Here is a 14,749-nt window from a genome sequence, read left to right on the forward strand (position 1 = left end):
ATAAATGCGCCTGATTCCTTGTTTCAGCAAAATATTTTTGCTGTGAAAATTATGACCGTCAATGTAATTAATTTTAATTAAGGTAAAATGTTTGACAGTATAAGAAATTGTTGTGATTTATATTGGGAAAGTTCCTGCATGCAGTGAAATATTCAGTTTTGTTTATCCATTGATTAAATTTGCTCCCTTTACTAAATTTTCTGACTTAGATTACATTTAGAAGCAGAGCTGAAGAGGGAGAAAGAACGAAAAACCTGTAATCATAATGAGACTCCACCAACTTCAAACAAAGGATACAAACAGCAAGTGGATGATATCAGACGGGTATGACCCAAAATTGAGTGCCTGAATATGTGTATTTAAAATAGTCATATGCTTACTGCATGCCAGTTCTCTAAATTTATAAATGGATGTCCTAAATGATAATTGACTTTCACAACATGACCATTTTATTTAAAAACATAATCTCTACCTGAAGATAGTGTGAGGCCAAGCAAGATCTTCTTAATGATAATCCTCTGAAAATTAGGTGGTAACACTTACCCACTATTTGGGGAAGCTGAGGCCAAGGATACCCATTCTAAAGTGAATTCAGGGAATGCTCGTTGGAGACCATTTCCCATTAATCCCTTGTGAAGGGGAGTAGAGTTATCCCTTTAAAAGAAAAGACATGGAGGCTATATTGTGGAAAAAACTTTCTTATATTTTCAAAAAGGTATTCTTAGAGACCAGATATAAATGCGGAACAATTCTTTATTTGCACATAGATATGTCTTAGTCCATGAAGTGAGCAACCAGTAAAACAATTCATTCTCTTTTGTACTTTTCTATTACCATTACCTTAAGCAATACATCACATCATCTGAATCTTAATATGCAGAATCATCTGAGCCAATCAACTACAACCACCAGTTACTTTGTATACATGTCGATTCTTCCATTATTCTAAACACCACTTCATTAGTAGGGGTGTTTTCCCTATTGTGAAGCAGTGATAAGGTCAATGGGTGTTTGACTTTCTCACTAGTTGTTCTGACTCTTTAAGCGGGAGCTTATCACTCATTTATTTCATTTTAACTTTAGTAATTACCTTGATGGTTCCTCTTAAGATGAGGTAACCCTCGCATGCTCAAGCTTTAAACTGCATTTAGTTACCTTCAGTCCTGTTTCCTATGGTTTTAATAATCCATTCATACAACTTCATTTGAGTATATACTTGTATTAAATTGTAAAAATTACCATGTATTGATTACAAATACTTGATTAAAATTCTATAGCTAAAGTAGAGTCTGGTCCTCTGTTGTGTGTTTTCTTAATAAACACAACTTTTATATTTTTGGCCTCCTTGGTACAGTGAAACCTCGAGATACGATCACCTCTGTATACAAGAAATTCAAGATAAGAGGAAAGTATGAGCGAAAAATTCGGATCTAAATACGAGCATTGGCTCGCGTAAAGAGCCACGAGGCGTGACACATTTCCCGATCCGCCTCGACTCGGGGATTCACCCAAGCTGACGCTGCCAGCCCGTCAGCTCACTCAGTGTTCCTTGTTCTCCCGTAGCGTGAGGATCTACGCGTTTGTGCGCTTGTGATTTAATTGTTTCGCTGTAGCAGTTCGCCATATAAGCGTATCCAAAAATATTGCGGACATGCAGACAGAGAATAGGAGACGACTGCCCTCAAGAGGAGAGAGAGACGCGAGAGAGATAAGGAGAGAGAAAGAGACACGCACGAGAGAGAACCACCATCAGCTCAGTTATGATCACATGACACTCAGCAGACAAAGTGTATCCATACTACTCGTATTGCAAGACATCGCTCGTTTTATCAAGTCAAAAATAATTAAAAAATTTAGCTTGTCTTGCAAAACACTCGTAAACCAAGTTACTTGCAAACCAAGGTTCCACTTGTATATATTATTTATCAGTGTTTTTTGTTATGATAATTTATTTTTATGTTGATATTTTTGGGGGTGCGGAACGGATTAACTGGATTCCATTATTTTCAATGGGGAAGTTTGTTCTAGATATGAAAAATTCGCTATACGAGCTCAGTGCTGGAACGAATTAAACTCGTATCTTGAGGTTCCACTGTATTTACAAAATAAAAGCAAGCTGACAATAGAACTCCATATTCATGAAATTAATACATCTGAGCAATTAACATTGGCATTTACAAAGTATTGAAATTAATGTTCATTTATATAAAATGTGTTTTAGGAGCTTCAACAAGTTAAAAAAGAAAACAGTAAACTGAAAACAGTTTTGGATGAAAGAGAGAGCACCAGGTCTGTATTATGAATATTTTGTACTCTATTCTCTTTAGTGTTTTCTAGATAAATTGACTACATGCATTGATACAGGCATAAAAAATGGCATCATATATTTAAGAATAATGCCTGTGAAGATGAAAAATAAATCTAAAATTCTCTTGTTGGCAATCATGTGCCTCCAGAATTTTATAACCGTGCAACCCTGTACATGTTAATGGAGCATGTGCTAGACGAGAAAACATGCGGTCATTGGTGGAACAGTTGCGTGAAGTGTTGCTGACGGCACTTGCACAATCCAACATTAAAATTTCCACAAATTCATCTCAGGAAATCACCCAGACCCTTGTGAACATTTGTGTTCGCAGAAATGGAAATGTAAGATTGATATGTAAAGATAAAGAAAGAACTTTGGTGGAGGAAAAAACAGCTAAAGCGTAATGTTGCGCACTGAGCACTTGAACTATAAACAGACCATTGTGTCATTGTACTTCTGAATATAAACGGGCCTTAAACCTAAGGCTCTCTTGGCTGTTATGGCACAAGGTTTAGACAGACTTTTTATTCCCAGGTTCATTTTAATTATTTTATTTTAAAATTGGGGTTTAATTGAGTTTAGTTGGATTTAGCTACATTTCGGACTGTTTCCGGAATGCAGCAGCTAGCGAGCTGATTGGAGACCGTAAGAGCCAATCAGAATTTTTGAAACCAAGTCTGTGATTGGTTGGTTTTGTGGCACACTTATAACGTGTACAGAGAGTTGAGCTTGCAGCAGAGAATGTTGTGAGCGCTAGCAACAAATTGCAACAAGCTTAAATGAAAAACTGAGCGAGGGGTGCTATTGTGTGTGTGTATATGGATAAGTGCAAACACTGAAATACATTTTTTGCACGCAGCAATGAATTTTGTTCACTCAAATTCAGCTTTTGTACGCTCAAAATAAATTTCTCCTCAAAATGCAACACTTGCACTTGCAATATTTTTTTACGTGCGCTCAGAATAGTGGCACTGAAATAACGCCATAGATGATATTCACTTTTTTTTGGAAAGAATGAATGATAGGGAGAATGTGTATATGAGGATGGAGGTAATACTGTACTCTTACATGTCACCTACTTTGTTCATTAATTCCATTTGAACAGACTTCTTGAACACCCAGCAATTCAATTATAGCTTGCTGCCATTTCAGGTACAACATTACACCTATTGTTTAACACAGCATGTTGTCTTTAACTGAATTGCTAGCCGACAAGCTATAGAACATGTATCTGCTTACTTTGGGTGTGTACTGTCTCCTGCTGATAACATATAAGGGTATTATATATTCATTTAGTCGTAATAAAATGCATTTAAATTAAACATTTTGAAAGAAAACTAGTCTATTTTATTATTCTTTCTTGTGTCATTTTTTTATATACATTTTGCACTACTTTTTATTGTTTATTATTCCAGCAGATTGGAATCAAAGATTGAAGACGAACAGGTGAAATAGTTTTTTTTTTTTTGCTATTTTAAACGTGTTTGATGTATTAAAATAGTACTCTACCCAAAAATGGTGTATATTTTTTATATGTTTCTTACCCCATGTAGTTTGTAGTGATGGCAGACAAATATTTTTAACCTTATTTCTGGAAGTACTTATTTAACAATATTTTACCAAAGAATGAATGCATTTTTTGTCTATTGTGGTGATACAACTGCATGACTTAATGTGCAGATTATGTGAAAAGAGTAATATAAGATTTTTGCATGGATATTTTTATATTGTTTGCTGTATCCATTATTGGTATCTATACTGTCAGAACGTTCATCTCCATGAAAATACGAGATTAAAATGTTTCCTTTGGCATCACTACAAACAACATTATGTAACATGTTAAAAAAAAAATATAATTTTTGGGTGGAGTATTCCTTTACACAATGCTTTTATGGCACTGCACTGCTACTTTTCTTTATACGTTGCATTTATGTTAGCAAGAGCAGTGTCTATTAAGCACTATCAAATTACAAAATACCAAATTTTGTATTTGCTTTGTAGGATCAAACCGCCATAGAAAAAGGGGGACCTTCTGTATGTAAGCTGTGTGAGGAAGATGATTCTTTGGCAAGACCCAAGGTATACTTTTAAATTAGTTATTTTGAGAAGTCTGTTGTATTTTAGAACTTTAGTATGAAAGAGAAATATAGAAAACAATGATGTAATGTAATAGCTTTTTACATATTAGTTTTGACATTAGAGAGACATTAAACAATAAATACCTTTATAAAAGAGAAAAACATTGTTATGGCCTTCTGGTTTTCTCAAGTGTTTGCAGTTTCAATTCTTGGAAACAGACAAAATATCTTGTTTTTTTAAGTGGTGTTTGGTTTGAAATAAGTTTATACAGTGTGGTGGATGACCAGCAACTCATCCTGGCCCCTGTGATGGAAGGATAGGGGAAGGCAGCTTTTCCAGGTCACTGCCTCTCCCAAAATGTTAGGTGGCAGCCTCCCTGGGATCTGGTGGTGTTCCAGATTCCCGCAGGGCATCCTGGAGCTTGGAGTTCGGTTGCGCAGCCCTGTTGGGTGCTGCCAGGGGGAGCTGTAAAGGAACAGAAGGACTAGTGCTGTATTTATAGCCCAGAAGTACTCCCAGGTAAGTATTTCCGGGCTGAAGAGTCCAATTCTCCATCTGACCTAGAAGTGCTAGCAAGTCACTTGAGTGGAAGAACGGAAGTACTTCCGGGCCAAGGACTGGTGGAGACCCAGCAAGCGAGCCAGAGTTGGGAGGAGTAAGACAGAGCTTGCTAGGAGGTGTGAAGGAGAGGGTTATAGTAATTTATTGTGGATTTACTTGTGTTTATAGGTGGCTGTGGTGCTGGAGGAGCACTATTTAAAAAAAAAAAAAGAAAATATTAACTATCTTCTTAGTGCTTTTATCCTGTGTCTGCGTGTCTGTTCGTTGGGTTTAACGGGGTGACAGTGACTCCTAACGTTCTTACAACAGGTATCATCAAATAACAGCCTACATCTCTTTGAATACCATTGTTTTATTATATACATTATTGTAATGTCCGTTTAGTGTCTACCATTTTTACTAAATGTCTCAGTGTCATGGTGTTATTACAAATGAGAACGGCAAAGTTTACTTTTTAATTTTAAATTAGGAAGTATGTTTCCTCCTTCAGCTTTGTGCACGAATACATCTATGTCTATATATAAAATCCAGTTTCTGTCTGATTGATTTGGTAACTTCTTTCATCACGCTAAGTATCATAGTTCGCTTGTGGTACTGATTTATTTGCGCGAATCCGAGAAAGACGCTGTGGGCTGAGAGCAGACGGGTGGGGCCCTCCTCACTCACGCCAGCCTCCATTTGAGTTGATCTACCTCTCGCCACGTGTTCCAGCATACCTTGCCTCCACTTAGCTAGCGATACCTGTTTGTTCAACAGACATTATCATCTACAGATTAAGGAGTAACGTTTGACATTTTTGAGAGAGCGCTCAGAGCTACATGTGTTTTAGAGGGTAGCTGCTGATTGGCAGAGATATCACGGCCACGTGTTTTTCTCTCCACACAGGGGATACTCTCCCGTCAGAGCTGAACACTCTCAGATGCACTGTCAATGTTTGATGATGGAGTGCACCTACCTTCCACTTGGCCAGAATTAAATTTTGTTTTAATTTTTTATTGATTTTTAAAGCTTGTCCCGTTTCACTACTATGAGCGCAGAGACACATGGGACAGCTAGTTTATAATAAATGTGGATGTAATTTTAGTGATTGGTTTCCCAGATTACACCCAGCAGCAAATGAACTGGAGTGACTTTGTGTTTACTGTATATACAGGTAAATATGCTCGTGTGGTTGTGTATATATTTCATGACTGTTTTGAAAGGAAATGTAATCAGGAGGAAAAGTATAAACTAGCTAAGGTCAACTACCAGGAGACTGAGCCTCTAGAAAACAAGCTCAGTGCACAAAACTAAAATGTAGTCAGGGGGTGCAGCAAGAGAGTTGAAAACTAGGTCAAAACGTAAAGCCGGAAGACATGGTCAAAAAAGACTGAAAAGATTTCATAGGCAGGGATCAATATGATCAACAAAAATAACACAACACTTTTTTATGGTTGAATCCAAACAAACTTGGACAAACCGGAGGGCTGTTCCACGAAGCGAGCTTATAAAATCGAGGATTATTTGTAATAACCTCGCTTGAGTTGGCCTAACAGTTCACTTCAGGCTCATTGAGTTCCACGAACAAAATTTAGGTGTATTTAATCTCCGCTAATTCAAGCCAAGCTTGATAAGCGAGGCTCGTGCGCACCACGCGATATAAAAGGCAGCCTTGTTAATCGATGATGGATAAGTAAGAATGGAAACTAAGGAAAGAGCTGCGTTTTTTTCGCAGGCGGAGCAAGAATTATTATTACAAGCCTATGAGGACTACAAAGCTATAATAACTAGAAAGGGGAACATGAGCTGTATTATCAAAGCTCGTTAGACTGCATGGCAGAAAATAGCTGACAAGTTAAGAACATGATTTTAGTAACTTTTGTGTTAAGGATGTCAAACTATTTAACAACTAAATGAGAACAGTTTCAAGCCTTCAAAATGTATAGTCATTAAAATTTCCTTTTACATATGCATTTTGTTACCAGTTGTAAGGTACTTTAAGGTTATTTTAACACATTGATAAACAGGACAGCATGTTAATTATATGGGTTCATCTTGGATAAAAAGTGATATATAATTGTAATTATTAATATAATTTTAATAATGCTTGGTTTCAGGAGCAACATGAGTGGAACGAAAAGGTCCTGGCAGCAAGTGAAGAATGCGTCATTATTGGCATACGCTCCTGCTGCAGTATTGCCACATTATGCAAAACTGCACAGGCTACTACAATGTCACACGCTCTGTCTGGTGTAACTCTGAGATGCCGCAGGCAGTTAAACCTGGATTTTAATTGTCTAAATGTCATTTCAATGCGTGCCCTTGTCTTACAATGGGCATGGTTGAAATGTCTTTCTGCTTGTGTTGCAGGATCTGTATATGGTGTGAGAAGAAACGGTAGACATGGGTATCCTCTGTCACCAAGCAGCACACCAGGAAAAATTCCTATAATGGAAAGTAGACACATTAGACTGTAGTATAATAAACTATAGTATATTTGTGAATTTTAGTTGACTTGCCTTGTCTGAGGCTTTGAGCCAGTGAAGACTCGTGAAAAATTCTGGCATCATGTACTGATCCTGGCCATTTTGCCACAATGTTTGAAATTAGATGTTCAGCAGTGCATACCATCTGAAACATTTTAGGAAATGGTAATGACATACATTGCTAATGTTGGACGACTACACTTTCACCTCTTGTATATAAATGTGAGATATTATCAGTACTTACCTGTACATTAATACTGTGATATGATTTGCGGTTTATGTAATCAGGCTCTGTTGGACCTGCTGGAGCCTTTATCCTCACGTGTGTACAGTCAATGGCTCCAATGACGTTAGGAAAGCCTGACAAATTAAATTCAGTTACTTATCAGGTAATGATTTATGTGCTGTAAATGAGTAGATGTTTAAAGATTAAGCACCATTAATTCCAAAGAAAGTTTCCTTAATGGCAAGAATTCCTCGGTGGCCAGGAAAGGTAATGAATATATTTAAAAGGACTTTAATGCAACGCAAACCTTCCTGATTTCACGGCACACTGTAGCTTTGCTTAAATGTTTAGCATCCCCCACACTGTACAGAAATGAACCACTGGCAAAATAACGCAAAGCGATACACAAAGACTGTGCAACCGTAAGGGTTTTAGAGTGACGTGTGTTTTTAGATATGTAAGGTTCCAATAACTGACACAAATATGCAATACTGTGTCTACTAAATCTATAGCGCTCGTATAAATAATCATCCAAAAATGCAACGGATCTATCCTGGGCCGAAGTAATTGTGGAACCTGTTGCCTTAAAGCTCTACGAATGAGCCTCGCTCCCTCATCAACTGGATTATGAATAAATGGGCACGCCATGGTTATTCATGTAAAAGCCTTCAATGCACTCCTTGTCATTTTATACTTTCTAAGTAATTAGAATCGCCTGCATGTAATCTGTATTAATTTTTATTGGAGGGTCGATGTGTGCGAAAGACGGAGTGAACAGCAGCAGAATAATCCCAGCCCCGCAGATTGTCGTGCTGTGACATCACATGGCTTGTCCAATCCTATTCATCAAGCTAAGCTAACCTTCACAACTAACCTGCCACGGAGCAGGCTCGTCCAAGAGCATATGTTGGCATAGTAATTAAGCGGAGCTTCAGGTTAGCCTCGTTCGTGGAACCGAATTTCGAGAAATTAAACCGGGATTATCGAAATAAACCTGGATTTTGAGGTTAGCTCGCTTCGTGGAACAGCCCTCTGGAAGTTCACAATACTGACCTTTTACACCGGCCTGGTAATGACTGAAAATGTGATTTAAATATTACTATGTTTAAAATGCCTTCAGTCGGAAAAACAAATGTGAGCACAGGAATCTTTGACCTCTTAAACCTCTGTAACATTGCTCAAATTATTTTATGAGGTCAAAGAAAACATATTAAAGTATGAAAAGTCAAATCATGATAGCAACTTAATAAACCACTTTCTGTTTGCAGAAAATTCATATAAAAGCTAACACATTTTGGAGGGATTTATCGAAGCTAAAATTTCATACTGTTCATAGTTACAATCTACTAAAAGACCTTTCTACTGTATTTTCTTGGAGTCAGATATCATGCATGCACTGTTTTACATTAAAGCAGTTAGTGATGAAATTTTAAAAAGTATCTTTGGCTTAAATGATAAATTCAGCTGTTAATCGGTACGGTGTCTGTGTTACATCTCGAAAACGATCCAAGGGACACCTTGTCACTGCAAAGGAGAATAACTGTCAGACTTCAGCACATATTGAAAATTATTTGTAAAATTTTAGATAAACTAAGAATAATGCCTGATACAGTAACTTTATACTTAAAGGAGTGCTTCACCAAAAATGTTTTTTCATATGTTACTTGCCACATGTACTTTGATATTTATGACATAATAGGAGGCAATAATGACCAGTGGGGTACAATGGCAAATGATGTGAAATAGTTAAGGAAAAAGAAACAAAATAAAACTCCCAATACTTGTGTTGCATAATCCATCCCTGTTTATGCAGTTATGTTAAAAAACGTGTTCTTTTATTAAACTAGTTACTTTCTGAATTATCAGCGCACACACAAACAGGAATCCTAAAGCCTGATGAGAGTCACATTTTAAACTAAAGGCAGAGCTCTTGACCAAACAATGAGATCATTTTGTCATACCACACATACCTGCTGAAGTTGTGCCATCTATGATTGCCTTCAAGAATGGGACTTTCATCTGCCTGTTGAGGCTCCCAAATATGTACGGTACATGCTGGATTTCGGTGTCAGACCTACAGTTGTTGAACTTCATACTGGGACAAAAAAAATTGTAACCTGATTTATAGAAATACTTAACCTAAAAATTATATGTTTTAATGTGCTACCTATCCCACGTAATTTGTAGTGATGGCTGAGAAAAAATTGTAATCTTGTATTTTTTACAGAACAGAGATAGAAAACCTTCTGATGGAATATGCATTTATGGTGACCAGTGTTGAACCACAGCAAACAATTAAAAACATCCATGAAAAAACCTCACATACTCGTGTCACATAATACACATGTCAAGTGATCCAGTCACATGCTCACAACATCACAAATATGTGAAAGCACTCTTGTGAACTAAAATGAGAAAAAGAATTTGAATTGAAGACCCAACCTTACCTGATCACAAGCCCACCCAGTAGATAGATACTTTTTTAAAATTGCTAACATTGTGCTTCACATGATGTGAACATTTCAAAATTCACTGAGAGTTGTGTACAACTAAAGATTAGTAGTTAAAGAAACATAAGTAAAAACATGATCATTCCTCAAACTTGTGGATATCTGAGATGCTTCGACAAGAAGAACATCAGTTTAGCTGTGCAGATTCATAGACTGCTGTTAAATAATCCTATGAATATAAATGTAACAACGGGAGAAGGGTTTCCATTTTTGATAAGCGCTATTTTCTAGAAGTAGTTTATCTCTCTTCTCTCATATACAGTACAGTATATATATATATATATATATATACACACACACACACACTGCTCAAAAGAATTAAAGGAACACTTTTTAATCAGAGTATAGCATAAAGTCCAACTTCTCCAGGATGGCACATCAATACGTGTCATTGCCAGAAGGTTTGCTGAGTCTCCCTGCACAGTCTCAAGGGCATGGAGGAGATTCTAGGAGACCAGCAGTTACTCTAGGAGAGCTGGAGAGGGCCATAGAAGGTCCATAACCCATCAGCAGGACCAGTATCTGCTCCTTTGGGCAAGGAGGAACAGAATGAGCACTGCCAGAGCCCTACAAAATGACCTCCAGCAGGCCACTGGTCTGAATGTCTCTGACCAAACAACCAGAAGACTTCATGAGGGTGACCCAAGGGCCCCATGTTCTCTAATGGGCCCTGAGCTCACTGCCCAGCAGCATGACAGCTCGATTGGCATTCGCCATAGAATACCAGAATTGCCAGATGTACCACTGGTGCCCTGTGCTTTTTACAGATGAGAGCAGGTTCACCCTGAGCACGTGACAGAAGTGAAAGGGTCTGGAGAAGCCATGGAGAACATTATGCTGCCTGTAACATCATTCAGCATGAGCAGTTTGGTGGTGGGTTAATGATTGTCTGGGGAGGCATATCCATGGAGGGTCACACAGACCGCTACAGGCTTGAAAAAGGCACCTTGGCTGCCATTAGGTATCAGGATGAAATCCTTGGACCCATTGTCAGACCCTATGCTGGTACAGTGGCTCCTGGTGCACGACAATTCCTGGCCTCATGTGGTGAGAGTATACAGGCAGTTCCTGGACAATGAAGGAATTGATACCATTGACTGGCCACCACACTTTCCTGACCTAAATCCAATAGAACACCTCTGGGACATTATGTTTTGGTCCATCCAATGCCACCAGGTTGCACCTCAGACTGTCCAGGAGCTCAGTGATGCCCTGGTCCAGATCTGGGAGGAGATCCCCCACAACACCATCTGTCATCTCATTAGAAGCATGCACCGATGTTGTCAGGCATGTATACAAGAACACAGGGGCCATACAAAGTGTTGGCGTACAAATTTGAGTTGCTGCAATTAAATTTTGGCAAAATGGACTAGCCTGCCACGTAATTTTTTCACTCTGATTTTTGGGACGTCTTTGAATTCAGGGCTCTGTAGGTTGATCATTTTCATTTCCATCAAACGATGTGGCATCCTTTCGTTCCTAACACATTACCCAGTCTATATCAGTATAGATATCCAGGAGGATTTCTTTTTCCCATTGAGATCTGATGTGTTTTCAAAGTGTTCCTTTAATTTTTTTGAGCAGTTTTATATTATATATATATATATATATTTATTTAGTACAGGCCAAAAGGTTGGACACACCTCCCCATTCAATGTGTTTTCTTTATTTTCATGACCATTTACATTGGTAGAATTTCACTGAAGGCATCAAAACTATGAATGAACACATGTGGAGTTATGTACTTAACAAAAAAAGGTGAAATAACTGAAAACATGTTTTATATTCTAGTTTCTTCAAAATAGCCACCCTTTGCTCTGATTACTGCTTTGCACACTCTTGGCATTCTCTCGATGAGCTTCAACAGGTAGTCACCTTAAATGGTTTTCACTTCACAGGTGTGCCTTATCAGGGTTATTTAGTGGAATTTCTTGCTTTATCAATGGGGTTGGGACCAGAAGTTGTGTTGTGCAGAAGTCAGGTTAGTTGGACGATCACTTATTTTTCAACAGGACAATGACCCCAAACACACCTCCAGGATGTGTAAGGGCTATTTGACCAAGAAGGAGAGTGATGGAGTGCTGTAAATGGTCATGAAAATAAAGAAACACATTGAATGAGGAGATGTGTCCAAACTTTTGGCCTGTACTGTGTGTGTGTGTGTGTGTATGTATATATATATATATATATCCTAAGCCTAAAAGTACAAAGATTTTATGTCACTTTTTTTGTCACGCTTTAAATCGGGTTTATTTTAAAACCTACATATATATGTTAGGCATTGTTCTTTTCAGGATTTATCGAACTTTAATGTGATGTTGTTAGATTTTCAGATTCTTATTACATTTTTAAATTATAAACTTAAAAAATATGAAGAACTGATGTCCTCCGAGACAAGACTGTGCCAAGATATTTAACCACACGCCATAAATAAAAGACAAAGCTAGGACAGCTGTTGTACAGGATTTTAAATGTTCGAAGCACCATGCGAGATGCAAATCATGCAGCAGCAGATCGAACAAAGAGGAGGAGTTTCGGAGGAGTGACTGTGTCTCCTTGGGGTGCATTCAGTCCCCTACTTCACAACGCAAGCGGCAGAGATGCAAAGTGGCGCGTAGCGCAGGCTGGGTGGGGTTGGCAAGCAAAGCAAGCAGGGGGCGAACCCCTAGTTTAACAATATTTTAGTAAAAATGGGTGTGTTTGGGACCTCGTGAGCATACGTCTGGGTACTTGGCATGTGGATTATGCAACAGGAGTAACGTGATATTGGACTGTTTGCTTGTTGTCCTGAATTGGTCACCAAAGATGTCGGATTTATCAGAAACTGTGATATCTCTGTTCTTTATGGAAATATGAAATTACATTTTTTTTTCTCAGCCATCACTAAAAATGATATGTGGTAAGTAACATAACTTGATTATTAAATATCCAATGTAAGGTCGACTAAAATGTAATTTTTTATTTATTTTTTTTTAGAGCATATGCAAGAACTGTGAAGGGATTTTTTGTGAGACCTGCCTACAAAATGAGTTGCCGCTTCCTTCTTCAATCAACCCTGTGCGTGTTTGTGGTGTGTGCCACAGAAAGTTGTTACAAGAGTATTCTGGAAGCCCATCTTAAATTGATGACGTCTTCCTGATCTTTGCAGTTCTTTGTGAATTTGTAAAGTGAAATCAACTGGTAGCAATAGCAATCTGCTGGCCTGATTTACAACTGTGCTTTATCAAATAAAAAAGGGCTTGTAACCACATTTACAAAAAGTTACGTTTTTTGGTAGCTCAAAGAACCACAGTGGGTTTAATGGAATAGTCTTAATTCCTAAATTGTGCAATATTATCAACACTTGGATTTGTCACTCACTATAACAAGATATTCCAGTCTGAAGATTTTGCATTAGAATGAAGAGTTTTAAATCTCGAGTGCCCACTGAGTGAAGGTGCAGCAGTCATTTAGCAGTTAAATGATTTGCCAGTTATGTGTTTGTGCCTAAAAAGGTTATAAAGTGCCTTGAAACATTCAGTCTGGTCACTTAAATACAGACTTGCTCTTAAGTGGCTGGGAGTCTGTTATCCACATTCATTCATGCAGGACTGGGTCGTGCATCTGCAATGTGAAATTAAATTACAAAATCAGAAAGTTTTATTTTAGTATATTTAAGTGCAATATAAACATTTAGATGTTCTATTTAATTATTAAAAAAATCTTTTAAAAAGTATGTATTCTTTATGACTGCTCTAAGATAAATTGCTTATTGATATTTTAGACAATCTCCAGAATGATCCATGCAATGGATGGACAGAACTGGATTGTATAAAATGGGAGTCAAAGATTTGACAGAAAGACTTCAGTTTGTTTTCATGTTCGTAAAAAGACAAATATAATGGAAAAAATCATAAACATGCTGAAATGTTAATTTCAGACAAAATTTCACTCTCTCCTGATGAATATGCATTTAAAGCTCTTGTTTTCACTAATTGGGAACAATTTGCACACACTTAACATGAATTGAGAGAAAGTGAAACTGCAAATTTTACAGATTTGTTTTAGAAGCACAGTTTTATCCTCCTTTATGCCTTGGCCGATTTAATGGATTAAAGTTTTAATACACCAGATCTTTTAAGACTTAATCAGATGTTTACTGTACAGTTTGTTGTGCATTTATTTCCTTTTCATAATCAAATATATTGTTCTAAAAATATTAATGTGTGGAGTCTTTTTTTTATGATTAAAATGTTTTTGCATAACTAAATGCATTTCTTATAATGCATCTCATACCTTTTTGCAGTATGAAGTTCTTGATGACCAGAGAATGCAAGGCCATCATTTATTTGTTTTATCCGTTCAGATATTACCTGCAGCCATATTTATATCCAGATGAAGAAACAGAACATTAAAAAGACAGGTTAGTCTCTCGAGTCTTACACTAATAACATTTTGATCTTTTGACTCTTGATTCGGCCCATGTTCCCATTCCTATGTTTCCATTCTTGTCCTTACCCAACATGCAATGTGTGCCAGCTTCTCTCCTGAAGCTGTGATAGGTAACTGTAAACAACGGAGTTAAAAATATACAAATCTAGAAACTGATACTTCAGTAAAA

At 37.4% G+C, this 14,749-nt stretch overlaps 1 protein-coding gene across 8 annotated transcripts in view; it reads left to right on the forward strand.

Moving 5' to 3' along the window:
* The window catches only part of rufy3 (RUN and FYVE domain containing 3), a 125,270-nt gene extending 110,923 nt beyond the window's left edge, over positions 1-14,347 (forward strand). For 6 of the 8 annotated variants that reach the window (XM_039758555.1, XM_039758556.1, XM_039758550.1 and 3 more), the window contains 5 exons: positions 210-324; positions 2,222-2,289; positions 3,724-3,754; positions 4,310-4,387; positions 13,126-14,347. In XM_039758555.1, the coding sequence (XP_039614489.1) occupies positions 210-324; positions 2,222-2,289; positions 3,724-3,754; positions 4,310-4,387; positions 13,126-13,269 (436 nt within the window). In that variant the 3' untranslated portion in view covers positions 13,270-14,347. Of the gene's footprint in view, positions 1-209; positions 325-2,221; positions 2,290-3,723; positions 3,755-4,309; positions 4,388-13,125 lie in introns of those variants that run through there. The other 2 variants (XM_039758551.1, XM_039758558.1) reach the window with 2 other exon arrangements.
* The last annotated feature ends 402 nt before the right edge of the window (positions 14,348-14,749 follow it).

The sequence above is a fragment of the Polypterus senegalus genome, chromosome 7 (assembly GCF_016835505.1).
Source record: "Polypterus senegalus isolate Bchr_013 chromosome 7, ASM1683550v1, whole genome shotgun sequence".
Taxonomy (NCBI): Eukaryota; Metazoa; Chordata; class Cladistia; order Polypteriformes; family Polypteridae; genus Polypterus; species Polypterus senegalus.